General features: G+C 48.0%; 1 protein-coding gene and 1 non-coding gene across 3 annotated transcripts; one reads left to right on the forward strand and one right to left on the reverse strand.

The window, feature by feature from the left end:
• The first annotated feature begins 5,023 nt into the window (after positions 1-5,023).
• HDHD2 (haloacid dehalogenase like hydrolase domain containing 2) lies at positions 5,024-25,384 on the forward strand. 2 transcript variants are annotated; one of them, XM_060236196.1, is made up of 7 exons: positions 5,024-5,108; positions 8,284-8,385; positions 12,395-12,603; positions 19,165-19,249; positions 21,594-21,810; positions 22,078-22,141; positions 25,074-25,384. In XM_060236196.1, exons 2-7 carry the CDS (start codon positions 8,285-8,287, stop codon positions 25,175-25,177), a joined length of 780 nt encoding a protein of 259 aa, XP_060092179.1. In that variant the 5' UTR covers positions 5,024-5,108; position 8,284; the 3' UTR covers positions 25,178-25,384. The 2 variants fall into 2 exon arrangements, with proteins under 2 accessions (XP_060092179.1, XP_060092180.1); XM_060236197.1 differs by having other exon boundaries at positions 5,108-5,322.
• On the reverse strand, positions 14,918-14,988 carry TRNAT-AGU (transfer RNA threonine (anticodon AGU)). Its single transcript has one exon. It is a non-coding gene; the product is annotated as a tRNA-Thr (tRNA).
• Positions 25,385-25,901: the final 517 nt, after the last annotated feature.

Raw genomic sequence — 25,901 nt, forward strand, 5'->3', positions numbered from 1 at the left:
AGTGTTGGACTGGATGGGCCATTGGCCTGATCCAACATGGCTTCTCTTATGTTCTTATGTGACATAGAGTGTTGGACTGAATGGGCCATTGGCCTGATCCAGCATGGCTTCTCTTATGTTCTTATGTGACACAGAGTGTTGGACTGGAGGGGCCATTGGCCTGATCCAACAGGGCTTCTCTTATGTGACACAGTGTTGGACTGGATGGGCCCTTGGCCTGATCCAACATGGCTTCTCTTATGTGACACAGAGTGTTGGACTGGATGGGCCATTGGCCTGATCCAGCATGGCTTCTCTTATGTTCTTATGTGACACAGAGTGTTGGACTGGAGGGGCCATTGGCCTGATCCAACATGGCTTCTCTTATGTTCAGAGAAGTTTTCAATATTACAGGTGTGCTGGATTCTAGCTGCTGATGCCTTTCATCAGCATGCAGAGAAGGGTCCCAGAAGAGTAACCATTTAATGGTTTAAGGAAGAGCTGGGATGGAAAACGGAGCGTAGGATGGTTGTTGGGACCAATGCTCCCTCTAAGATGTGGAGTCTTGTGAGCCTGCTTCGGCGGGGAGGGCGGGATATAAATGCGAAAAATAAATAAATAATAATAACTAATACTTTGTGAGCTACTGGCATTAAAGCTGTGAGCGACAGCATAAATTAGTTTGCTCTGGGGCCATTTTTTTCCTGAGTCAAGAAGCCAGAGGCTACAAAACACTCTCATTTTAGCGAAAACACTGGTTGGGATCTCTCTGAAGTTAATCTTATCAGCAGTAAATATTTCTTAATCAGCAGACTAAAACGTTCATAAGAGCCCCGTGGCGCAGAGTGGTAAAGCTGCAGTACTGCAGTCAGAGCCCTCTGCTCACGACTTGAGTTCAATCCCCAGTGGAAGCTGGGTTTTCAGGTAGCTGGCTTGAGGTTGACTCAGCCTTCCATCCTTCCGAGGTCAGTGAAATGAATACCCAGCTTGCTGGGGGGAAAGTGTAGATGGCTTGGAAAGGCAATGGCAAACCACCACGTAAAAAGTCTGCCGTGAAAACTTTGTGGAAGCAACGTTACCCCAGAGTCAAAAATGACTGGTGCTTGCACAGGGGACTTACCTTTACCTTGTTAAAAATGTCCTTACCGGTTTGAATAGGTTTACCAGATAAGAACATAAGAGAAGCCATATTGGATCAGGCCAATGGACCATCCACTCCAACACTTTGGAACCCCTGCCAATGACGAAGATCCAGACAAAGTGGCTAGGAAGGAAATTTATTTTACAATAGTAAAAGGTCCCCAGCAATCAAACAATGAAGAATCCCCAGAGAAAAGTAATGCAAGCACTTAAAATACTATTCATTATTATTTGTTACTGCAAACACTTGCCTAACAATGTGCTTATTCCTCACACCCCTCTCTCATGTTAATCCTAATTTTCTGTCCAGCACATTGTCTTTTTCTAACATCCTTGTGCGGTCTTCACTGTCTGTTCTCCATTGCCTATCTGTTGGGAAGCGACTTCCTGAAACTTGGCAGAATACACGAGTCTATTGTTCTTTGTTTGACATATCGCTACGAGGCTAACTGGTTTGAGTGAGGACACTCGCAGGGAGGGGTTGCTGATCTCCAGACAGGGTGTCATGACTCGGGGGGGGGGGGGGGTCTTACCAATTGCTGCCACCACTCTGAGTTAAGGGTCTCCCTTGGGAAGGCCCAGAGTTCCTTCCCAAGCCTTAGTTCCCTTAGCTTAGGCCAAATAATGGGCGTGAAGACCAGGCAGAGTGAACAATAGGGGGGGGAAAGATTTAGTTAAAGGTCAGTGCAATATAACAAACAAGGTGCATAAAACAGTAAAAGGGGTGAAGGGAAAAATAACCAAATGCCCTAACTCGTCTATCTATACAGTCCCTACAGTAATACCAAAACTTACCCCCTTGGGTAAGAGATCTTTCCCTTGCTGCAAGCTCTCCAGGCTACAGCCTGCCTCCAGCTCAGCCTTCCAGGGAAAGAACACCCCCATCCTGGCCTTGGCCCATTTATCTTCTCCCAGGCCCCACCCCTCTCTGGGCCAGTTTCCCTCCAAAACCTGGCCATCCAATCAGAGGGGATCCTGGGAGATGTAGGCTTTTTCCAGCAACTCCTAGGCAGGCTTTCCTGGGGCTTGCAGGCCTCACTAGGCCCAGGATCATGACACAGGGGATGCTTAGGTTTTAATGTAATTTTTGTACATACATCAGTTAAAAGCTAGCTAGAACAAAAGGCTGTAAGCTAGCATTCCTGATTTGGAGCGGCAAACGCGGGCCAGGTGAACGATTTTCCCGCACTGGTGGCACTGGGCATCACGGAAACAGCAAGAGCGGCGTTCATGTGGGTCTCCGCAGCTGGCGCACATCTTGGGAACCCCAGGCTTGGATGCCCGCATTGGCAGACCCTGCGGTGGCCCGCAGTGCGGTTTGAGCGTCTCTTTGCCCACGGAGGCGTGGAGCCGGAGCGCACTGGCAGAGCTGGAGTCCTCTCAGCGGTTGCGCTCCCTCCCTGACTTTTCCGCAGCCGTGGCGATTTGCAGAGCCGTCTAGAGTTCGGGTCATCCAATTCTGCAATCTTGCGACATGCCCTCTCATCCCGGAGGCCGTACGTGGAATGATCGAGCAGGGCCTCCTCGAAGTGCTGGAACTCGCACTTTACCCCGAGCTCTTGCAGCGCGACCAGGTAGTCGTCGTCGGATTCTCATGGCAACTGGTGCCGGTCGTAGAACTCGAGTCGCCGTATCGTCCGCGGAAGTCGCAGGGAGAAATGGCCGGTCAGTGCAGAGATGATCTCGTCGAACGACAAGGCCTCCAACGTGGCGGGTGCGACGAAACTCTTGGCCAGGGTGGAGAAGCCACAGGAAAACAGCAAAAAGGCCTTCCTTGCAGCTCTTAAACATCTGATGTTTATTCTGCATAGCTCTCGCATTAAGCAAGTTTGGCCACCCCTGATTTGGATCCTGCTTCTCATTGGCTCTGTGTCCCAAGCTCGGTCCTTAAGGCTCCAATAGCTGGCAGGAATTAGCATAATGCAATAATACATGGAATGGCCTTGGGTCAGCCATAGCTCTGGCAGAGGTTGTCCTTGAAAGGGCAGCTGCTGTGAGAGTTCTCTTAGCTCCACCCACTTCACAGGGGGTCTGTTGTGGGGGGAGAAGATATAGGAGATTGTGAGCTGCTCTAAGTCTCTGATTCACGGAGAAGGGTGGGGTATAAATCTGCAATTCTTCTTCTTCTACCTCAATAATTCCTGGACATAACATGCTGGGATCTTTAAAAAAAAAAAAACTGATGAAAACGTCCCCATTAGAGGTTGGAAGGTTAGGGATATTCCGAGTTAGTAGCAGTTTAATGGTAGGGGTATTTAAAATGAGATTTGTCATAGCAATTGTTGGGAAATGTATCCTCTTTATTTGCTTTTCAAAATGCAGCAAAAAGGTAAAGGTCTCCTGTGCAAGCAACAGTCGTTTCTGCCTCTGAGGTGACGCTACATCACATTTTCATGGCAGATTTTTTTACGGGGTGGTTTGCCATTGCCTTCCCTAGCCATCTACACTTTCCCCCCAGCAAACTGGGTACTCATTTTACCGACCTCGGAAGGATGGAAGGCTGAGTCAACCTTGAGCCTGCTACCTGAACCTAGCTTCCCCCAGGATCAAACTCAAGTCGTGAGCAGAGAGCTCGGACTGCCATACTGCAGCTTTACCACTCTGCGCCATGGGGCTCCTAAAAATACAGTAACCCTACTTAAACACCCGAGATGTTCACCCTACTTAAACAATCACTGAAAAGGGTCCTGCCCCTTATTGCCAACCTGCAGGGAGTTATTCAGGAGGGCGTGAGAGACTAAGACAGCAGTTTCCAAGCAGGACCGTAGGGTGACAGGTAAGAGATCTGAGTCCAGTGGCACCTTTAAGCCCAAACCATCTTAATTTTGTGTATACGCTTTCCTGTGCGTGCCCTAACTTCTTCAACCCGAAATAGGGTTGCCAAGTCCAATTCAAGGAATATCTGGGGACTTTGGAGGTGGAGCCAGGAGACACGGGTGGAGCCAGGAGAAAGGTTGTGACAAGTATAATTGAACTCTAAGGGAAATTCTGGCCATCACATTTAAAGGGACAGCACGCCTTTTAAATGCCTTCCCTCCACTGGAAATAACGAAGAATAGGGGCACCTTCTTTTGGGGGCTCATAGAATTGGACCCCCTGGTCCAATGTTTTTGAAACTTGGAGGGTGTTTTGAGGAGAGGCACTGGATGCTATGCTGCAAATGTGGTGCCTCTACCTCAAAACACAGCCTCTCCAGAGCCCCAGATGCCTGCGGGTCAGTTCTCTATTATACCCTATAGGAATCGGAGTAATGGAGTGCCCAGCAGATATTTCCCTTCCCCCTCCCCGTTTTCTGATGACCCTGAAGGCGGGGAGGGCCTCCAAACCGGGAGTTCCTCTGCCTCCACCTTGGAGATTGGCAACCCTAAGGGGTGCAGGGACAGAGGAAAGGCAGAACCGTAACATTAGGGAGAAAACCCGCCTGGGGATTGGCAACCGTCACCTGCAAAGACCGTGCATGCACGGAAAAGCTTATCCCTTTAATAAAACTTGGTTGGTCCTAAAGGCGCCCCTGGACTCGAACTCAGTTCTGCAGCTTCAGCCCAACGGGGCTACCCACCTAAAGGTGCATGATTCGTGTAGATTTCCCCTGACATGTTTCTCAGGCCTTTGCTTCTACAGCACTACGAAAGTTGCCGTTGCATCCGGATGCATGCAGGCAGAAGTTCCACCGGGGTGCGCGCAAAGCGTTCTCTTTTTGCAATTCCCGCGCTCTTCTGCGGGCGGGAATCTCCAAACGAGAAGGTGTTTATTCAAGTGCCTGTCCAAGAAATTCAAGCCCCGGAGACATTTCAATGGAGGGTTATTTCAATACAGAAGGCGTCAGCCAGGGACTAATACACTGTGCGGCTGCCGAAACAACCCCCCTTTAAATTCAGGCACTTGCAATAAGCAGCTTAAAGAAGCGTTGTGGGGTCCTCACATAGCGACGGCGGGAGGGGCTATCGCTGTCCCGGGCCTTCTAGCCGAGAGCGTCGCTCTAGCGGCAGGTGAGTGCAGGCGAGACGCGTATGGAATCGCCCGCCCCCGTGTGCCGTAATGGCACAATCTGACTCCCGCTGAGATGAAGAGCGAGGGCAGTACCAACTGTGTCTCTTTCTCAAAGGGGGGGGGGGATAGTTCAATTTCATATTTTAAGTGAAAAGGAATCAATCCCTGGCACGGTTGCCTTAGGGGAGGTGGAAGGACAAGACCACCTCAGAGGTGAAGTGAGGTCACATCTGCCTATCTTTCCTGCGGTCTAGGGGTGCCAACCTCCAGGTGGGACCTGGGGATGCCCTGGAATTGCAGCTCATCTCCAGACTACAGAGATCAGTTCTGAAGAAAAGGGGTGCTTTGGTGGGTGGGCTCTGTGCCCTTGTACCCCACAAAGGTCCCTGTCCTCCCCAGGCTCCATGCCCAAATCCCTAAGGAGTTTCCCAACCTGGGTCTGGCAACCCAGACCCTCCATCCCCCGCCTTTGGCCAGGGGGACATGGCATCCCTACGATCTGTACCAGCAGTGGCCAAATTCACTTTAATGTAAGAGCCACATAAAATAAACGTCAGATGTTTGAGAGCTGCAAGATATGAACATCAGATGTTTGAGAGCAAGAAGGAAGAAAGGTTAGGGGAAGAGAGGCGGAAAGAAAGCAACTTTTAACTTTAAATGCATTCTCCAATCTATCAGCTGGCTTGGCTTGGACTTGGAGAAGTTCTATAAAGAGAGACATGCCTTCTCTAAGATGGCCAATGGGGAGGTGGGGGCTTCAGGAGCCACACAATATGTGTGAAGGAGCCACGTGTGGCTCCTGAGCCACAGTTTGGCCACCCCTGATCTGTACATTAAGGTGCAATGAAAGATGTCTTTTAAAAACCCCTAAAATAAAACATGCGTAAAGTATTAGCATCCTTGCAATGTTGTGGTTAGTATCAAAACAAGCTCTCTCTCCCCGCCCTTCCTTCCCAAGGGAGGAGCCTCAGCCAAAGGAGAAAATAGAGGCTCTGCTCTAGCTCCTGTACAGTTGAGATATCCTGGCAAAGCAAGCTGATATGCAGAAAGAAGCAAGAGACTTGCTCACAGGCCTGAGAAGAAGAAGAAGATGATGATAATATTGGATTTCTATCCCACCCTCCACTCCGAATCTCAGAGCAGCTTGCAATCTCCTTTATCTTCCCCCCCCCCACAACAGACACCCTGTGAGGTGGGTGGGGCTGAGAGGGCTCTCTCAGCAGCTGCCCTTTCAAGGACAACTCCTGCAGTAGCTATGGCTAACCCAAGGCCATTCCTGCAGCTGGAGAATCAAACCCAGTTCTCCCAGATAAGAGTCCGCTCACTTATCCACTACACCAAATTGGCTCATTTAATTTAGGCAGGGCAGGTATGACATGCATCCTCATATTTCTAGCAGCTTTATTGATAATGGTGTGGTTCGTGTACCTTTGATTCCATAGCTTTCCTTCTCACCTTTAGTAAGATTACTTTTAAAGGAAGTTTTGAACTAGAACCATGTGTGGTTATCGGCTGGGATAAGGTGAGGTGGTAAGAATGTCAGACTCGGACGGGTTGGACTCCCTATTCAGGTTGGACTCCCTATTCAGCTAGGGAAACTTGCTGGGTGACCTTGGGCCAGCCTAACCTACCTCACAGCCTACTCTCAGCCTAACCTACTTTACAGGGTTGTTGTCAGGGTACAACCTAGGGTTGCCAACCTACAGGTATTGTGTTTTTTTAAAAAATTTTGCTGTATTTTTGTTGTGTTACCCATTATAGTGACCTCTCTCGGATTGTATTCTAACCTACAGTTAGTAGCTAGGGATCTGCTGGGATATTTACAACTGATCTCCAGGTGACAGAGGTACAGTTTACCTGGATAAAATGGGTGCTTTCGAAGGTGGACTCTGGCACTGTAGTCCCTCCCTTCCCCAAGTCCTGTCCTCCTCAAGTTCCAAACCCTCAAGCTGCAGGTATTTCCTAACCTAGATCTTTAATAACCCAACTCTAGTAAAATGGCGGAATTGTAAGCAGCTTTGGGGCCCTATTGAGCAGAAAGAAGAAGAATTGCAGATTTATACCCCGCCCTTCTCTCTGAATCCGAGTCCCAGAGCGGCTTACAATCTCCTTGATCTTCCTCCCCCGCAACAGACACCCTGTGAGATGGGTGGGGCTGAGAGGGCTCTCACAGCAGCTGCCCTTTCAAGGACAACTTTGCAAGAGCTATGGCTGACCCAAGGCCATGCCAGCAGGTGCAAGATGGGGGTATGGAAGGAAGGGAGGGAGGGAGGAAGGAACATATTTGAGAGCTGAGAAGAAGGAAGGAAGGAAAAGAAGGAAGGAAGACAGAAAAGGGAGGGAGGCAGAAAAAGGAGGGAGGAAGAAAAAGAAGGAGGACAGAAAAGGAAGGAAGGCAGAAAAGGAAGGAAGGAAACATTTTGATTTTTCTGTGAAATCAATGATCAGACCCTGGAAAGTGATGAATTCCAGGGGAAGAATTCGCACCCAGCCTTGTGGCTTCGTGCATTGCCAGAATCCCCTGCCTTCTATCCTTTTCCACCTGCTGTTCTGAGTGAAGGGGCTGGAACAACAAACAGGCCTCGTGGGGCTCTTTGGCCGCTTCTGCCAAACCGCGAGGCTCTAAGCGGGTCCTTTTGCCATCTGTGCATCCAAATCCCCCCCCCCACACACACACACAAAACCAGACCAATATTTGCCTTGAGACGCCTTGCAAAGCTCTCCCAATGAAAAGCACGGCGTCATTGCTTTCTAATTGAGTAACGTACTGGCCGTTGTTGCTATTTTTTCCTTTTAAACAGGTAAAAAACAAAGCGGCCCTCTGGTTAAGACAGGCGCAGCCTCTTAAACTGAGTTGGCCATGCAGTTTCTCTCTGGTGTGTGTGTAGAATATTTAGACTTTTTGCCAGATTAAAAGACAATAACGCTCGCCTTCAGTGAACAGGAGAAAATGCTATCCCATCAATTATGTATAGATTTTTAATGCCACCAGTTCTTTCTCCGTCTGGAGGGGCTCGTTTCACACTCAGGGTGGCGTTCTGACTTCTTCCAGGTTTTGGCATGGAGGAAGCGCGGAACAGACTGCCTGTTTTAAAACGCGTCTCTTGTTTTTGCACCGTTTTGCGACTCGTTCTTTGTTCCTTCTCCTCCCTCCCTCTTCTCCCTGACATGAAGCATGGCAGGCCGGCGTGCACTCAAAGCCGTTTTGGTGGATCTCAGCGGGACGCTTCATGTCGAGGATTCAGCCGTGCTGGGGGCCCAGGAAGCTCTGAAAAGGTGAGTTGTGGTTTCCTCCCCCCAAAGAAACCGAGCGAGCCAGTTTGGTGTAGTGGTGAAGTGCACGGACTCTTATCTGGGAGAACTGGGTTTGATTCCCCACTCCTCCACGTGCACCTGCTGGAATGGCCTTGGATTAGCCATAGCTCTCACAGGAGTTGTCCTTGAAAGGGCAGCTGCTGTGAGAGCCTTCTCAGCTCCACCCACCTCACAGGGTGTCTGTAGTGGGGGGGGAAGGTAAAGGAGATTGTAAGCCGAGTCTCTGATTCAGAGAGAAGGGCGGGGTATAAATCTGCAGTCGTCTTCTTCTTCTACAAAGGCCGCTTGTTAGTTAGAAGGACATGTTTCTGGCAAGTGCACTGGTGTGCCCAGTACATATGATCGTGCTTCCAGTGGCAGAATAGCAGACTCCTCCCTCCCGAAACCCCAGTTTTCTGGTGTGGGGGGGAGACTCTCATAGGATGCTGTACTGCACAGCCTGTTAAGAACATAAGAGAAGCCATGTTGGATCAGGCTAATGGCCCATCCAGTCCAACACTCTGTGTCACACAGTGGCAAAAACCCCAGGTGCCATAAGAACATAAGAGAAGCCATGTTGGATCAGGCCAATAGCCCATCCAGTCCAACACTCTGTGTCATATAAGAACATAAGAGAAGCCCTGTTGGATCAGGCCAATGGCCCATCCAGTCCAACACTCTGAGTCACATAAGAACATAAGAGAAGCCATGTTGGATCAGGCCAATGGCCCATCCAGTCCAACACTCTGTGTCATACAGTGGCCAAAAAAAAAAAAATTATACACACACACACATATATACATACTGTGGCTAATAGCCACTGATGGACCTCTGCTTCATATTTTTATCTAACCCCCTCTTGAAGCTGGCTATGCTTGTAGCCACCACCACCTCCTGTGGCAGTGAATTCCACATGTTAATCACCCTTTGGGTGGAGAAGTACTTCCTTTTATCCATTTTAACCTGACTGCTCAGCAATTTCATCGAATGCCCGTGAGTTCTTGTATTGTGAGAAAGGGAGAAAAGTACTTCTTTCTCTACTTTCTCCATCCCATGCATTATCTTGTAAACCTCTGTCATGTCACCCTGCTGCCAACGTTTCTCCAAGCTAAAAAGCCCCAAGCGTTTCAACCTTTCTTCATAGGGAAAGTGTTCCAAACCTTTAATCATTCTAGTTGCCCTTTTCTGCACTTTTTCCAATGCTATAATATGAGGTGCGGTGATCAGAATTGCACACAGACTGCACCATCAATTTATACAGGGGCATTATGATACTGGCTGATTTGTTTTCAATTCCCTTCCTAATAATTCCCAGCATGGCGTTGGCCTTTTTTATTGCAATCGCACACTGTCTTGACACTTTCAGTGAGTTATCTACAACGACCCCAAGATCTATCTCTTGGTCAGTCTCTGCCAGTTCACACCCCATCAACTTGTATTTGTAGCTGGGATTCTTGGCCCCAATGTGCATTACTTTGCACTTGTCCACATTGAACCTCATCTGCCACATTGACGCCCACTCACCCAGCCTCGACAGATGCCTTTGGAGTGCCTCACAATCCTCTCTGGTTCTCACCACCCTGAACAATTTAGTGTCATCTTCAAACTTGGCCCCTTCACTGCTCACTCCCAACTCCAAATCATTTATGAGCAAGTTAAAGAGCATGGGACCCAGTACTGAGCCCTGTGGCACCCCACTGCTTACCGTCCTCCACTGCGAAGACTGCCCATTTATACTCACTGCTTCCTATTAATTAGCCAGTTTTTGATCCACAAGAGGACCTGTCGAGCTTTCTAAGGAGCCTTTGATGAGGAACTTTATCAAAAGCTTTCTGGAAGTCAAGGTAAACAACATCTATCGGGTCTCCTTTGTCCACATGTTTGTTCACCCCCTCAAAGAAATGCAACAGGTTAGTGAGGCAAGATCTTCCCTTGCAGAACCCATGCTGAGTCTTCCTCAATAACCCGTGTTCATCAATGTGCCTACTCATTCTGTCCTTGATAATGCTTTCTACCAACTTTCCCGGTATTGAAGTCAGACTGACTGGCCTGTGATTTCCTGGATCTCCTCTGGAACCCTTTTTAAAGATGGGGGTATCATTTGCTACCTTCCAGTCCTCAGGAACGGAAGCAGATTTCAATGAAAGATTACATATTTTTGTCAGAAGATCCACAAGTTCAACTTTGAGTTCTTTCAGAACTCTTGGATGTATGCCATCCGGACCTGGTGACTTATTAGTTTTTAATTCATCTATCAGTTGTAGGACCTCCTCTCTTCTTACCTCAATCTGACTCAGGTCTTTCAACACCCCTTCCAAAATTAGTGGTTCTAATCAGGAGGTCCATCAGTGGGGCCAGGACACTAGAAGCCCTCCCAGCCTTGCTCCCCCCCTCACACCAAGAATACAGAACATCACTTGCACCAGAGAGTTCTAACAATACACTGTGGACCTCTGCTCCATAGGTTTATCCAAGCCCCTCTTGAAGCTGGCTATGCCTGTAGCTGCCACCACTTCCTGTGGCAGTGAATTCGACATGTTAATCACCCTTTGGGTGAAGAAGAACTTCCATTTATCACTTCTAACCCTACTGCTCAGCAATTTTATTGAATGCCCATGAGTTCTTGTACTATGAGAAAGGGAGAAAAGTACTTCTTTCTCTGCCTTCTTTCTCCCATGCCTAATCTTGTCAACCTTCCAAATTTTGAAAGACCTTTATCTGAGACCATGGAGAGCCACTACTGATAGATCAAGGGTCTGAGCACAAGGCAAGCCTGAATTGGGACCCCTCTGTCCATCAACCACAGTCTTGTCAACTCAGACTGGCAGCAGCTCTCCATGGTCTCAGGTGGAAGTCTTTGACATCACCTACTGCCTGGAGATGTCAGGGATTGAACCTGGGATCTCTGGCTTCTGCAGATGCTCACCCACTGAGCAGCAGCCTTGTGAAGCTGTAGCCTGTGGGATTCCCCTTTCTGGCGAATCCCAAAGAGCCAGTTTGATATAGTGATTAACTGCGCGGACTCTTATCTGGGAGAACTGAGTTTGATTCCCCACTCCTCCACTTGCACCTGCTGGCATGGCCTTGGGTCAGCCATAGCTCTGGCAGAGGTTGTCCTTGAAAGGGCAGCTGCTGTGAGAGCCCTCTCCAGCCTCACCCACCTCACAGGGTGTCTGTTGTGGGGGAGGAAGGTAAAGGAGATTGTGAGCCGCTCTGAGATTCGGAGTGAAGGGTGAGATATAAATCCAGTATCTCCTCCTCCTGCTCCTGCTGTCGTTGACCACAGGAAACACAATCCTTACAATTCCTCTCATCCTTATCCTTTCTCCACCTGGATCTTATCTGTTACTCTTTCATTGCTGGGCAACCAAACCTTCACTTGGCTTCAGCTTCCCAACCAGCTACACAGTGTGAGAGAGCCAGTGGGTATAGCTGATAGGGTAGTGGAGTAGAATCCACACTTTGGTGTAGTGGTTTGGTGTGGTGGTTAAGTGCACAGACTCTTATCTGGGAGAACTGGGCTTGATTCCCCACACCTCCACTTGCAGCTGCTGGAATGGCCTTGGGTCAGCCATAGCTGTCGCAGAGGTTGTCCTTGAAAGGGCAGCTTGATGTAGTGGTTAAGTGTGCAGACTCTTATCTGGGAGAACCGGGTTTGATTCCCCACTTTTCCCCTTGCAGCTGCTGGAATGGCCTTGGGTCAGCCATAGCTGTCGCAGAGTTGTCCTTGAAAGGGCAGCTTCTGGGAGAGCTCTCTCAGCCCCACCTACCTCACAGGGTGTCTGTTGTGGGGGAAGAAGTTAAGAGGTTGTAAGCCATTCTGAGACTGATTCAGAGAGAAGGGTAGGGTATAAATCTGCAGTCTTCTTCTTCTTGGTCAGCTCCAGATTTGCTTCTATTTAAGTCAGGCGCACCTGCAGTTTTCATTTAGCACGAGGGCATATTGTGTTGTGCAAACTCGCATCCTCGTCATCTACTTTCACCGGCCCAGGCTGCGCAGTGCTCCGGTCACCATCAGGTTTGTGACCAACACGACCAAGGAGTGCAAGAAGGACTTGCTGGAGAGGCTGAAGAAACTCGACTTCGACATTCCGGAAGATGAGATTTTCACATCTCTCACGGCGGCCAGAAACCTCCTGGAGGAGAAGCGGGTCCGGCCTTTGCTGCTTGTGGAAGAAAGCGCCCTACGGGATTTCAGAGGTACAATCGTTGCCCTTTTCTTGGAGATGCTGGCAGCATTGCTGGGGTTTGATTTGCTCCGAGCTGCCGGGACCAGCAATCCCTTCCCAAGAACAGCAGGAATTTCCCTGGACAATCCAAGGGCCAGTCTGTCCCCGGCTGGAAATGGCAAGGGGCTAGTCTTAGACCAGGGGTGGCCAAACTTGCTTAACATAAGAGCCTCACAGAATAAATGTCAGATGTTTGAGAGCCACGAGACATGAATGCCAGATGTGGGAGGGAGGGAGGGAGGAAGGAAGATGGGAGGAGGGGAAAATAGATGGGAGGAGGGAGAGGTGGAAAGAAAGCAACTTTAAATGCATTCTCCAAGCCATTGACCGGCTTGGCTTGGAGAAGTGATTTAAAGAGACAAACGCCTTTTCCCCAGCCAATTTAAGGGCCAGTCCGCCCCTGGTTGAAAACTGCAAGGGGCCAGCCTTAGACCAGGAGTGGCCAAACTTACTTAACATAAGAGCCTCATAGAATAAATGTCAGATGTTTGAGAGCCACAAGACATGAACGCCAGATGTTTGAGAGAAAAATAGATGGGGAGAGGGAGGAGGGAGAGGTGGAAAGAAAGCAACTTTAAATGCATTCTCCAAGCCATTGGCTGGCTTGGAGAAGATGATGATGATGATGAAGATATTGGATTTATATCCCGCCCTCCACTCCGAAGAGTCTCAGAGCGGCTCACCAACTCCTTTCCCTTCCTCCCCCACAACAGACACCCTGTGAGGTGGGTGGGGCTGAGAGGGCTCTCCCAGCAGCTGCCCTTTCAAGGACAACCTCTGCCAGAGCTATGGCTGACCCAAGGCCATTCCAGCAGCTGCAAGTGGAGGAGTGGGGAATCAAACCCAGTTCTCCCAGATAAGAGTCCACACACTTAACAACTACACCAAACTGGAGAAGTGATTTAAAGAGACAAATGCCTTTTCCTTGGCCAATTCAAGGGCCAATCCGCCCCCAGTTGAAAACAGCAAGGGGCTTGCCTTAGATCCCTCATTCCTTTTGAAGAGCTGGGGCTTCATGTCCCAAAGAAGAAATGCTATAGCTTAATGAACAGCAAAAGACCATTACGATGCTTGAGTCAAAATGAATTTTCTTTTCGGCAGACTTTAATTAAAACCAGAGCACCCAGCATGACTGTATCCCAGTCACGTAATAGATCGTTTGCGTAGCTGAGTGAAAGCTGTATAATTTAGAAACCTGCACACATTGTCATGGAGATGGTAGCTGGCTTTGTTTACAACCTCAGTTAGATTTTCTGGTTTTTGCAATGAAGCTTCATTTGGGTCTGAGAGCAGCTCAGTTCCGGTTGCAACTCCACGTTGCCAAGGCTGGCTCGTCACCTGGTTTGCCATGTTTACAATCAGGGCTTTTTTTGGTAGCAGGAGCTCCTTTGCATATTAGGCCACGCACTCCTGATGTAGCCAATCCTCCTGGAGCTTACAGGGCTCTTAGTCCAAGGCCTACTGTAAGCTCCAGGAGGATTGGCTATATCAGGAGCGCATGGCCTAATATGCAAAGGAGTTCCAGCTAAAAAAACCTCCTGATATTAGGGCATACACCTCTGATGTAGCCAGTCCTCCTGGAGCTTACAGGGCTCTTAGTCCAAGGCCTACTGTGAGCTCAAGGAGGATTGGCTACATCAGGAGTGCATGGCCTAATATGCAAAGGAGTTCCTGCTATGAATTTAAGAAAGTTGCAGAGACTTTTCTGTTGGGATTACAAATGGAAAAATTTTCAAAAGAAGATAGAACTATAATTTGGTACTTGCTTTCAGCTGGTAGGACATTATATGCGCAGTTGTGGAAGCAAGAAAAAATACCAGAGAAATGGGATTGGATTATAAAAGTTATGACATGGAGTGAAATGGACAAATTAACAAGAATATTAAGAGACTATGATTTAGAAGTTTTTAAGACGGAGTGGAAAAAGTTTAGAAGATAAGTAGAAAAAGAGTGGAAAATAAAAGGACATTGGACAATTTTTGATAATGATTAAGTTTTAGAAGGAAGAAGAATATAAGTTTTTGTTTTAATAGTTAAGGGTACCTTTAAATATTAGCATTTTAAGTAAACAACACCGGCAGGGGTCAAGTAACGGGGGGAGAGGTGGACAGAAAGTAATATATGGGGTAGATAAAAGAAGTTATTAAGATGGACATATGAAGCTGCCTTCTACTGAATCAGACCCTCGGTCCATCAAAGTCAGTATTGTCTACTCAGACTGGCAGCAGCTCTCCAGGGTCTCAAGCTGACGTTTTTCACACCTATTTGCCTGGCTCCATTTTAATTGGATATGCCGGGGATTGAACCTGGGACCTTCTGCTTACTAAGCAGATGCTCTACCACTGAGCCACCATCCCTCCCCTGTCCATCTAAGATGTAAGAAATAGACTTGTTACCATATGTTACCAATAAAAATTGTTTTAACTGACAAAAGAGTTCCTGCTACAAAAAAGAAAAGCCCTACAAATAAGTGTTGGAAATGTGCACAATAGGAAGGGACGTTCTACCATATGTGATGGACCTGTAATAAAGCCAAAAATTTTTGGTCACAAATACACTTAGAAATTCAGAAGATTTAAACGACTAATATACAAACGAAGGCAAAAGCTTTTCTTTTGAGACTGACAACCTGAAAATGCTCATGGAACTTTGTTTTTATATATGATGACAGCAGCAAGGTTACTTTATGCTCAGAACTGGAAATCTACAAAGATACCCACAGCAGAGAATTGGTTGTTAAAGATGTTGGAACGGGGAGACATGGTTGAACTCACTTTTTTTTTTTTTAAATTAAAGAACTACCTTTATGGCAAATTGGAAGCTCTTTATTGGCTTCCTGTATGCCGATGAAAAAAGTGGATTGATGCTCTGTGGATCAGAAGACTGAAGAGAATTTTAAATTTTTAGAAAACTCAGATAATTGGTGGGTTGATTACGATTCAGTGAATGTAAACACAGCAACAAGTGATCGTACTTGGTTATGTCATTGAGAAAGGGGAGGGGTTGCAATGGATATAACTTTATTGAAAGATTAACATCATACAAACAACATGGAGTAAGAGAACAATAATAAAGCAATTCAGTCATGCAGTTATACAGAGGCTTTTTTAGTGGCTATTAGCCACAGTGTGTGTGCATGTATAAAATTTTTGCCACTGTGTGACACAGAGTGTTGGACTGGATGGGCCATTGGCCTGATCCAGCATGGCTTCTCTTATGTTCTTATGTGACACAGAGTGTTGGACTGGATGGGCCATTGGCCTGATCCAACAGGGCTTCTCTTATGTTCTTATGTGACACAGAGTGTTGGACTGGATGGGCCATTGGCCTGCTCCAACATGGCTTCTCTTATGTTCTTATGAGCAGGAACGCATAGGAATGCAGTTTTGGCTGGCTTGGTGTCAGGGGGTGTGGCCTAATACGCAAATGAGTTCCTGCTGGGCTTTTTCTCCCAAAAAACCCCCCTGGAGGCAACTAAAAAAATGAATATAAGATGAAAAGAAAGAAAAAATACATATGCATAAATTCACCCAGAGAATCAACAATTAATGAACAACATGAATTGCTTCCAAGATATTACAGTCCTCATCATTATTAGCTAACTAATCCTAGAATGGAAACCAGACAGCCACAAATCATTGAGAAACTTTTTGAATTTCTGGAATCTTTAAAATATGTCTCTCTGGTTTTCTTTCTTCTTTCCTTCTCTTCCCTCCCCCCCCAACTTTTATTAAATTCTCCAAAAAATATAACAATAACAATGTCAATAATAAGCAGGACAAATTAAAAGAATCATAGATAGGAGCTGGGCTTTTTTTGTAGCAGGAGCTCCTTTGCATATTAGGCCACACCCAACTGATTTAGCCAATCCTCCTGGAGCTTACAGGGCTCTTGTTACAGGGCCTACTGTAAGCTCCAGGAGGATTGGCTACATCAGTTGGGTGTGGCCTAATATGCAAAGGAGCTCCTGCTACAAAAAAAGCCCTGTGGCTCAGAGTGGTAAAGCCGCAGTACTGTAGTCTGAACTCTCTGCTCGCAACCTGAGTTTGATCCCAGTGGAAGGTGGTTTCAAGTAGCCGGCTCAGATTGACTCAGCCTTCCATCCTTCCGAGGTCAGTCAAATGAGTCCCCAGCTTGCCGGTGGGGGAAGGCGTAGATGACTGGGGAAGGCAACGGCAAACCACACCGTAAAAAGTCTGCTGTGAAAACGTTATGAAAGCAACATCACCCCACAGTCGGAAACGACGGGTGCTTGCACAGGGGACTACCTTTACCTTTAGAAGGATTAAACATTAAGTGCTAATACAGCTTGAATATTTATGGAGAAAAAATTCTTTCCTTCTCCTAAAGTTTGTTTTTTTCTCTTTCCATTTTCATCTTCTGCTTTAATAAAAAGTTAAAGCACATAAAAGTAATACATCATGATTCAACATGGAATCGTTAAAGGTTAAAACGGATAAAAGGAAGTCCTTCTTCACCCAAAGGGTGATTAACATGTGGAATTCACTGCCACAGGAGGTGGTGGTGGCTACAAGCATAGCCAGCTTTAAGAGGGGGTTAGATAAAAATATGGAGCAGAGGTCCATCAGTGGCTATTAGCCACAGTGTGTGTATATATACATATATAAATTTTTTGGGCCACTGTGTGACACAGAGTGTTGGACTGGATGGGCCGTTGGCCTGATCCAACATGGCTTCTCTTATGTTCTTAAGGAGACTAAGAAACCTCTTTAAAAAATTTTTTTAAAAAAATCAAGTGTGAGGTAGACTTCAGCGAGCCAGGCCTTGTCGTTTCCCCACCCCTGCGTTGTGGTTTGCTTCTGTTATCAGTAGTTTTAAGTACGATGAAAGATATTTAAGCTTCTGTTAGTAACTACTATGGAATTATTCTTGGATAATCTTTGTGTAAGATTTGTTTGCCGGTGGATGAACGTAATCCAGTCTTTGGTTAATGGACCCAGATGCCCATCAGGAAAGATGCAAAATCCACACGGCCCCTCCCGCTTCTTGCGTTTCCATAACGGTGGAGGGGGCCCTGGGAGTCACCGAATCTGGTTTTCAAAGGGCTGTCTTGTGCCTACAGCATTCCTGAATGCGGAGCTAGATATCGTTCCAGCCAGGGCTTTTTCTGTAGAAAAAGCCAAGCAGGAACTCGTTTGCATATTAGGCTACACCCCCTGACATCACCTGTCAGATCTCAGAAGCTAAGGAAGTCGGCATTGGTTGGCAGGGGTCATTTCGTAAAAAAAAAAACAGGGGCTGGAGCACATTAGCACAACTCATTTGCATAAGCCGCACACCCCTCAACATCACTGGAAGGTGTACTCAATTCTATCAGCTCAGCATCTACCTTAAAATGCTTCTTGAATTAGAATTGTCATCAGAAAACCTGACTCCCATCCAATGTTCCCTCTAAGTTGTCGAGTCTTGTGAGCAAAAATTCTACTTTGTGAGCTGCCGGCATTAAAGTTGTGAGCTGCTGCATAAATTATGTGCTCTGGGGTCCTCCTTCCTGAGCTGAGACAAAGATGTGTGAGCTGGAGGCTAAAAATCTGTGAGCTAGCTCACGCTCACTCAGCTTAGAGGGGACACTGTTCCCATCATACTTCTTAAATTGCTTTCTCCTCTGTGGCCACAGTGGCACGATGAAGGTTTCTATCTGGCTTTTTTAATGTGTTTTGGGTATTTCCCCAGTATTTGTGGGGGGAAAAGATTTGAAAGTTTTTCAAATTTAAGCATTCAGCGAAATTCTCACAGAGGGGTTGAACAATGAGGCCCAGAAGCAAGTTTGGAGGGGGGGAAAGAGAGAGAGAGAAAGAAAGAGCATAATAAAATTTAGTGGTCCCAGAGTTCCGCTACTGTGAGCTCCTGCCCGGAATTAGGCCTGCTGGTTCGAACTTTGATGGGAGACCACCTAAGAAGTCCAGAGTTGCTGTTTATCCTTTGCCTTGTTCATCCATTGCCTCAAAAGCCCCAAGAGGGGTTGTTGCAAGCTGGCTCAACTTGACAGCAAAAGAGTGGTAGAGCATCTGCTTGGTAAGCAGAAGGTCCCAAGTTCAATCCCTAGCATCTCCAACTTTAAAAAAGGGTCCAGGCAAATAGACGTTAAAAACCTCAGCTTGAGACCCTGGAGAGCCGCTGCCAGTCTGAGTAGACAATACTGACTTTGATGGACCGAGGGTCTGATACAGTATAAGGCAGCTTCATATGTCCGTTAGTAAGTAGCGCCCTGAATAACTGAAACTTTCCCTCATATTTTCTTTGATTGTGTGCTGAGAGATCTGCGGATATGGCTGGTGGCAGTTTCTGAGCTTCCCCCAGTTTCTGTGTCTTCCCCGCTAGCCGATAATGACCCTGGTGTTCCTTTGGCTGTAGCTGAATTTCTAGAAGTCGTGGCTTCTATGTACGGATGGAAAGAGAGGATTGTAGGCATAAGACCGTTTCTGGCCAAGATGGCTTGGTCGTTGGGTTGTTGAATAAAGCAAACACCCCTAAGACGGACTGATTGAATTTTTTCTCCCTTTTTGTTTAGGGCTTGATACAAGTGACCCCAATGCTGTCGTGATAGGGTTGGCTCCGGAACACTTCAATTATCAAACGATGAATAAGGTTTTCCGGTAAGTAGAGAGATCGAGATGGACAGCTGTGTTAGTCTGTCTGTAACAGCAGAAAAGAGGAAAAGTCCAGCAGCCCCTGAAGGGCTGACACAATCTGTGGCAAAGGCGAGCTTTCCTGAGTTATTGCTCTCTTCTTCTTCTCCTTTTTCTAATTTTTCTCCTTCTCCTTTTCCACCTCCTCCTTTTTCTTTCTCCTCCTTTTCCTCCTCTTCCTCCTCCTCCCCTTCTCCCTCTCCTCCTCCCCCTCCTCCTTTTTCGTCTCTTCCTCCCCCTCCTCCTCCTTCTCATCTTTCTTTTCCTCCCCTCTTCCTCTTCCTTTTCCTTCTCCTCCTCCCCCTCCTCCTCCTCTTTCTCCTCCTCCCCCTCCTCCTCCTCTTTCTCCTCCTCCTCCACTGTGATCATTTTTTGCTTTGTCAGCTCACAGCACTAGTTACATTCCTACCCATCGTAAAGGGGTGAGGAGGGTTTGCTATATTAGTCCGAGGTGCCTTCGCCAGCGATCCTTATCTTTTCTTTTATTGGAGATGTTATCTAGAAGGCGTTTATTGCTGCGTAGACAGTGCCAAGAGACGACAGTGCTTGGTGGTACCAGGGGGAATTCCTTCGGCTGCTGCGTGGGCTTTCAAAGAGTCACGTAGCAGCCAAGTCACAGTCGCTGCTGTTCCCTGCAGGGAGGGATTCTTTTCTATGTGCTGTGAGAGAGGCTACGAAAGGGCCTCAGCTGTTCTCTCAAGAGCAGTTCTCTCAGAGCTCTCTCAGCCCCACCTACCTCACAGGGTGTCTTGTGGGGAGAGGAGAAAAGGAGACTTCAAGCTGCTCTGAGACTCCAAGTGAAGGGTGGGATATAATCTAATCTCTTCTTCTTTTCTCAGAGCAGTTTCTGTGAGAGCTCTCTCAGCCCCGCCTACCTCACAGAGTGTCTGTTGTGGGAGAGGAAGGGAAGGAGATTGTAAACTGCTCTGAGACTCCCAAGTGAAGGGAGGGATATAAATTTAATCTCTTCTTCTCTCAGAGTTCTCTCAGTCTCACCTATCTCACAGGGTGTCTGTTGTGAGAGAGGAAGGGAAGGAGATTGTGAGCCTCTCTGAGACTCCAAGTGAAGGGCGGGGGATAAAGCCAATCTCCTCCTCCTCCTCCACATGTTTTAATTCCACCTTTCCTCCAAGGATTACTCTTCTCCTCTGTTAGATCTTCACAACAACCTTGTGAGGTAGACTAGGCTGAGTGAGACAGTCACCCAGTAAGTTTCAAAAGAGAACATAAGAGAAGCCATGTTGGATCAGGCCAATGACCCATCCAGTCCAACACTCTGTGTCACATAAGAACATAAGAGAAGCCATGTTGGATCAGGAGGTCCATCAGTGGGGCCAGGACACAAGAAGCCCTCCCACTGTGCCCCCCCAAGCACCCAGAATACAGAACATCACTGCCTCAGACAGAGAGTTCCATCTATAAGAACATGAGAAGCCATGTTGGATCAGGCCAGTGGCCCATCCAGTCCAACACTCTGACTCTGTGTCACATAAGAACATAAGAGAAGCCATGTTGGATCAGGCCAATGGCCCATCCAGTCCAACACTCTGTGTCACATAAGAACATAAGAGAAGCCATGTTGGATCAGGCCAATGGCCCATCCAGTCCAACACTCTGTGTCACATAAGAACATAAGAGAAGCCATGTTGGATCAGGCCAATGGCCCATCCAGTCCAACACTCTGTGTCACATAAGAACATAAGAGAAGCCATGTTGGATCAGGCCAATGGCCCCTCCAGTCCAAAACTCTGTGTCACATAAGAACATAAGAGAAGCCATGTTGGATCAGGCCAATGGCCCATCCAGTCCAACACTCTGTGTCACATAAGAACATAAGAGAAGCCATGTTGGATCAGGCCAATGGCCCATCCAGTCCAACACTCTATGTCACACAGTGGCCAAAAAACCCAAGTGCCATCAGGAGGTTCACAAGTGGGGCTAGAAGCCCTTCCATTTTGCCCCCTCGTCCCCAAGCACCAAGAATACAGAGCATCACTGCCCCAGAGAGAGAGTTCCACCAATACGCTGTGGCTAAGAGCCAGTGATAGACCTCTGCTCCATAAATTTCTCCAATCCCTTCTTGAAGCTGGCTATGCTTGAGTGAGGTTTCACTCAAGTTCATAGCTGAATGGAATTTTGGACGTAGATCTTTACAGTCCTTGTCCGACACCCTAACCTCTCAGTCGTTCTGGCTTTTCTTTGTTTTGTTGCCTGCTTTTCACAGTTGCTCAGAGAAGAGAAACTCTTGTGTCACAAGACTTCTCGGTTTTCACGGTTAACGGTGCCTGTCTTGCCCTCTTCCTTTCTCCAGCCTCATCCTCGACGGGGCTCCCCTCATAGCCGTACATAAAGCTCGATATTACAAGAGGAAAGATGGTCTCGCTCTTGGCCCTGGGCCGTTTGTGACCGGATTAGAATACGCCACCGACACCCGGGCTACTGTTGTGGGGAAACCAGAGCGAACGTTCTTCTTGGAAGCCTTGCGTGGGACCGGCTGTGCCCCAGAGGAAACCATCATGATTGGCGATGTGAGTCTTTTCGATGAGGGGTGGAATTCTCGCAGGGGCTCCTTTGCATATTAGGCCACACACCCCTGACGTAGCCAATCCTCCAAGAGCTTACAAAAAAGAGCCTTGTAAGCTCCTGGAGGATTGGCTATGTCAGGGGGTGTGTGGGCTTATAGGCAAAGGAGCTCCTGCTAGAATTCCACCCCTAAGGAACCCACCAGAAGATCCCGCCTCCAGTGGAGACTCACAAAGTCTGGCTAACTTTTGTGCTCTTGTTCTGCCTTGCAGGACTGCAGGGACGATGTTGGTGGCGCGCAGAATGCTGGCATGCTGGGTATCCTGGTCAAGACCGGTAAGGACTAGGCGAATTCTGGCATCCAGTAGTTTTTGTATGCCATGGACACCAGGGCTTTTTTTTTTATAGCAGGAGCTCCTTTGCATATTATGCCACACACCCTGATGTAGCCAATCCACCTGGAGAGCCAGTTTGGCGAAGTGGTTAAGTGTGCGGACTCTTATCTGGGGGAACTGGGTTTGATTCCCCACTCCCCTACTTTCAGCTGCTGAAATGGCCTTGGGTCAGCCATTGCTCTGGCAGAGGTTGTCCTTGAAAAGGCAGCTTCTCGGAGAGCCCTCTCATCCCACCCACCTCACAGGGTGTCTGTTGTGGGGGAGGAAGATAAAGGAGATTGTGAGCCGCTCTGAGACTCTGAGATTCGGAGTGGAGGGCAGGATATAACTCCAATATCAGCAGCAGCAGCTTACAGTAGGCTCTGTACTTAGGAAGTCCTTCTTCACCCAAATGGTGATTAACACATGGAATTCACTACCACAGGAGGTGGCAGCAGCTGCAAGCATAGACAGCTTCAAGAGGGGACTGGATAAACATAACGAGCAGAGGTCCATCAGTGGCTATTAGCCACAGCGTATCGTTGAAACTCTCTGTCTGGGGCAAGTGATGCTCTGTATTCTTGGTGCTTGGAGGGGCACAGTGGGAGGGCTTCTAGCCCCACTGGTGGACTTCCTAATGGCACTTGGGTTTTTTGGCCACTGTGTGACAGAGTGTTGGACTGAATGGGCCATTGACCTGATCCAACATGGCTTCTCTAATGTGACTAAGAGTGTTGGACTGGAGGGGCCATTGGCCTGATCCTACAGGGCTTCTCTTATGTTCTTATGTGACACAGAGTGCTGGACTGGATGGGCCATTGGCCTGATCCAACAGGGCTTCTCTTATGTTCTTATGTGACACAGAGTGTCGGACTGGATGGGCCATTGGCCTGATCCTACATGGCTTCTCTTATGTTCTTATGTGACACAGAGTGTTGGACTGGATGGGCCATTGGGCTGATCCAACGTGGCTTCTCTTATGTTCTTATGTGAGACAGAGTGTTGGACTGGATGGGCCATTGGCCTGATCCAACAGGGCTTCTCTTATGTTCTTATGTGACACAGAGTGTCGGACTGGATGGGCCATTGGCCTGATCCTACATGGCTTCTCTTATGTTCTTATGTGACACAGAGTGTTGGACTGGATGGGCCATTGGGCTGATCCAACGTGGCTTCTCTTATGTTCTTATGTGACACAGAGTGTTGGACTGGATGGGCCATTGGGCTGATCCAACGTGGCTTCTCTTATGTTTTTATGTGACACAGAGTGCTGGACTGGATGGGCCATTGGCCTGATCCAACAGGGCTTCTCTTATGTTCTTATGTGACACAGAGTGTCGGACTGGATGGGCCATTGCCCTGATCCAAGATGGCTTCTCTTATGTTCTTATGTGCTACAGAGTGCTGGACTGGATGGGCCATTGGCCTGATCCAACAGGGCTTCTCTTATGTTCTTATGTGCTACAGAGTGCTGGACTGGATGGGCCATTGGCCTGATCCAACATGGCTTCTCTTATGCTCTTATGTGACTCAGAGTGTTGGACTGGATGGGCCATTGGCCTGATCCAACATGGCTTCTCTTATGTTCTTATGTGACTCAGAGTGTTGGACTGGATGGGCCATTGGCCTGATCCAACAGGGCTTCTCTTATGTTCTTATGTGACTCAGAGTGTTGGACTGGAGGGGCTATTGGCCTCATCCCACAGGGCTTCTCTTATGTTCTTATGTGACACAGAGTGTTGGACTGGATGGGCCATTGGCCTGATCCAACATGGCTTCTCTTATGTTCTTATGTGACTCAGAGTGTTGGACTGGAGGGGCCATTGGCCTGATCCCACAGGGCTTCTCTTATGTTCTTATGTGACACAGAGTGTTGGACTGGATGGGCCACTGGCCTGATCCAACATGGCTTTTCTTATGTTCTTATGTGACTCAGAGTGTTGGACTGGAGGGGCCACTGGCCTGATCCAACAGGGCTTCTCTTATGTTCTTATGGCTACATCAGAGGGTGTGGGCTAATATGCAAAGGAGTCCTTGCTGCAAAAAGAAGCTCTGCTGGTCACTTTGACATAATGGGGATCTGAACCCAGGTTCTGCCCTAGTTCACTCAAAGAACTGCCCCGCACTAGCTGCTTGGAGGTGTTGTGCTTGACTCCCATATTCTCTGAGCTCCTTCTACTAAGAACCACATAACCCTAGCCACATTCTAGCTGGAAAAGTTCCAACAGCCACTGGAGAGCCCGTTTGGCGTAGTGGTTTAAGAGTGGTGTAGTCTAATCTGGAGAACCGGGTTTGATTCCGCACTCCTCCTCCCCATGCAGCCAGCCGGGTGACCTTGGGCCTGTCCCAGTTCTCTCAGAGCTGTTCTTTCAAGAGCAGTTCTCTCAGAGCTCTCTCAGCCCCACCTGACTCACAGGGTGTCAGCTGTGGGAGAGGGAGGGAAGGAGATTGTAAGCCACTTTGAGACTCCTTCAGGTAGTAAAGGGCAGGGTATAAAACCAAACCTCCTTTTTTCTTCTCTGTTTCTTGAGAGCCAGTTTGGTGTAGTGGTTAAGTGCATGGGCTCTTATCTGGGAGAACCGGGTTTGATTCCCCACTCCTCCACTTGCAGCTGCTGGAATGGCCTTGGGTCAGCCATAGCTCTCGCAGAAGGGTGAAGGGTGGGGTACAAACCCAATATCATCATCTTCTTCTCAGGGTTGGGAAATACCTTGGAGCTCTCTCAGCCCCACCTACCTCCCAGAGCGTCTGTTGTGGGAAGAGAAAGGGAGGGTGATTGCAAACCCACTCTGAGACTCCTTTAGGTAGTGAAAAGCGGGGTTATAAAAACCAGCTCTTCTTTTTCTGACTTTGGTTTGAAAAAAAATAACCTTTGCTTGCTGGTTTTGTTGCAGGCAAATACCGCCAAGGCGATGAAGGCAAAGTCAACCCTCCCCCGTACTTGACTTGCGAGAGCTTCCCCCAGGCTGTAGACCATATCCTCCACCATCTATTGTGAAGACGTCTCTCAATAATGCAGAGCGCCACCTTCTGGCAGTGCCGCTCCAAGCGTCCAGCATCCTTAGAGCCGAACTGTGCGATTGGTGGAGTTCTCTGGCATAGCTCCAGCTGGACTTTACCAAACTGGTTGTGTGTGGGAGGGGGGGAATTGCCTATTTGAATGCTTCCTACATAAAGGCAAGTCCCTTCGTTTGGGAGAACAGCATTATATGCCAGATGGGTTTTTACCCTTGTATTCCTGCCCTCTCTTTACAGGGGATGTCATATGCAGGGGGATTTCAAACCTGCAGTTCCTTCCGCTTGCAGTCTGAAGAGGTCCTGTCCAGGGTTTTTTTTCTTTGTAACAGGAACTCCTTTGCCTATTAGGCCACACACCCCTGATGTAGCCAATCCTCCAAGAGCTTATAGGGCTCTTCTTACAGGTCCTATTGTAAGCTCCAGGAGGATTGGCTACATCAGAGTGTTGTGGCCTAATATGCAAAGGAGGTCCTGCTAGAATTCCTTACAGGGCTCTTCTCACAGGGCCTACTGGAAGCTCCAGGAGGATTGGCTACATCGGGGGGGTGTGGCCTAATAGGCAAAGGAGGTCCTGCTAGAATTCCTTACAGGGCTCTTAGTGCAGAGCCTGCTCTAAGCTCCAGGAGGATTGGCTACATCAGGGGTGTGTGGCCTAATAGGCAAAGGAGGTCCTGCTAGAATTCCTTACAGGGCTCTTCTCACAG

The sequence above is a fragment of the Heteronotia binoei genome, chromosome 4 (genome assembly GCF_032191835.1).
Source record: "Heteronotia binoei isolate CCM8104 ecotype False Entrance Well chromosome 4, APGP_CSIRO_Hbin_v1, whole genome shotgun sequence".
Lineage (NCBI taxonomy): Eukaryota > Metazoa > Chordata > Lepidosauria > Squamata > Gekkonidae > Heteronotia > Heteronotia binoei.

Bases quoted from the DNA above. Each gene is read 5' to 3' on its own strand.
- HDHD2 (XM_060236196.1), top strand. From the start codon at position 8,285: ATGGCAGGCCGGCGTGCACTCAAAGCCGTTTTGGTGGATCTCAGCGGG. The intron at 19,250-21,593 runs GTAAGTAGAGAG...TCCTTTCTCCAG, and splicing joins ACGATGAATAAGGTTTTCCG to CCTCATCCTCGACGGGGCTC. The intron at 22,142-25,073 runs GTAAGGACTAGG...GTTTTGTTGCAG, and splicing joins GGGTATCCTGGTCAAGACCG to GCAAATACCGCCAAGGCGAT.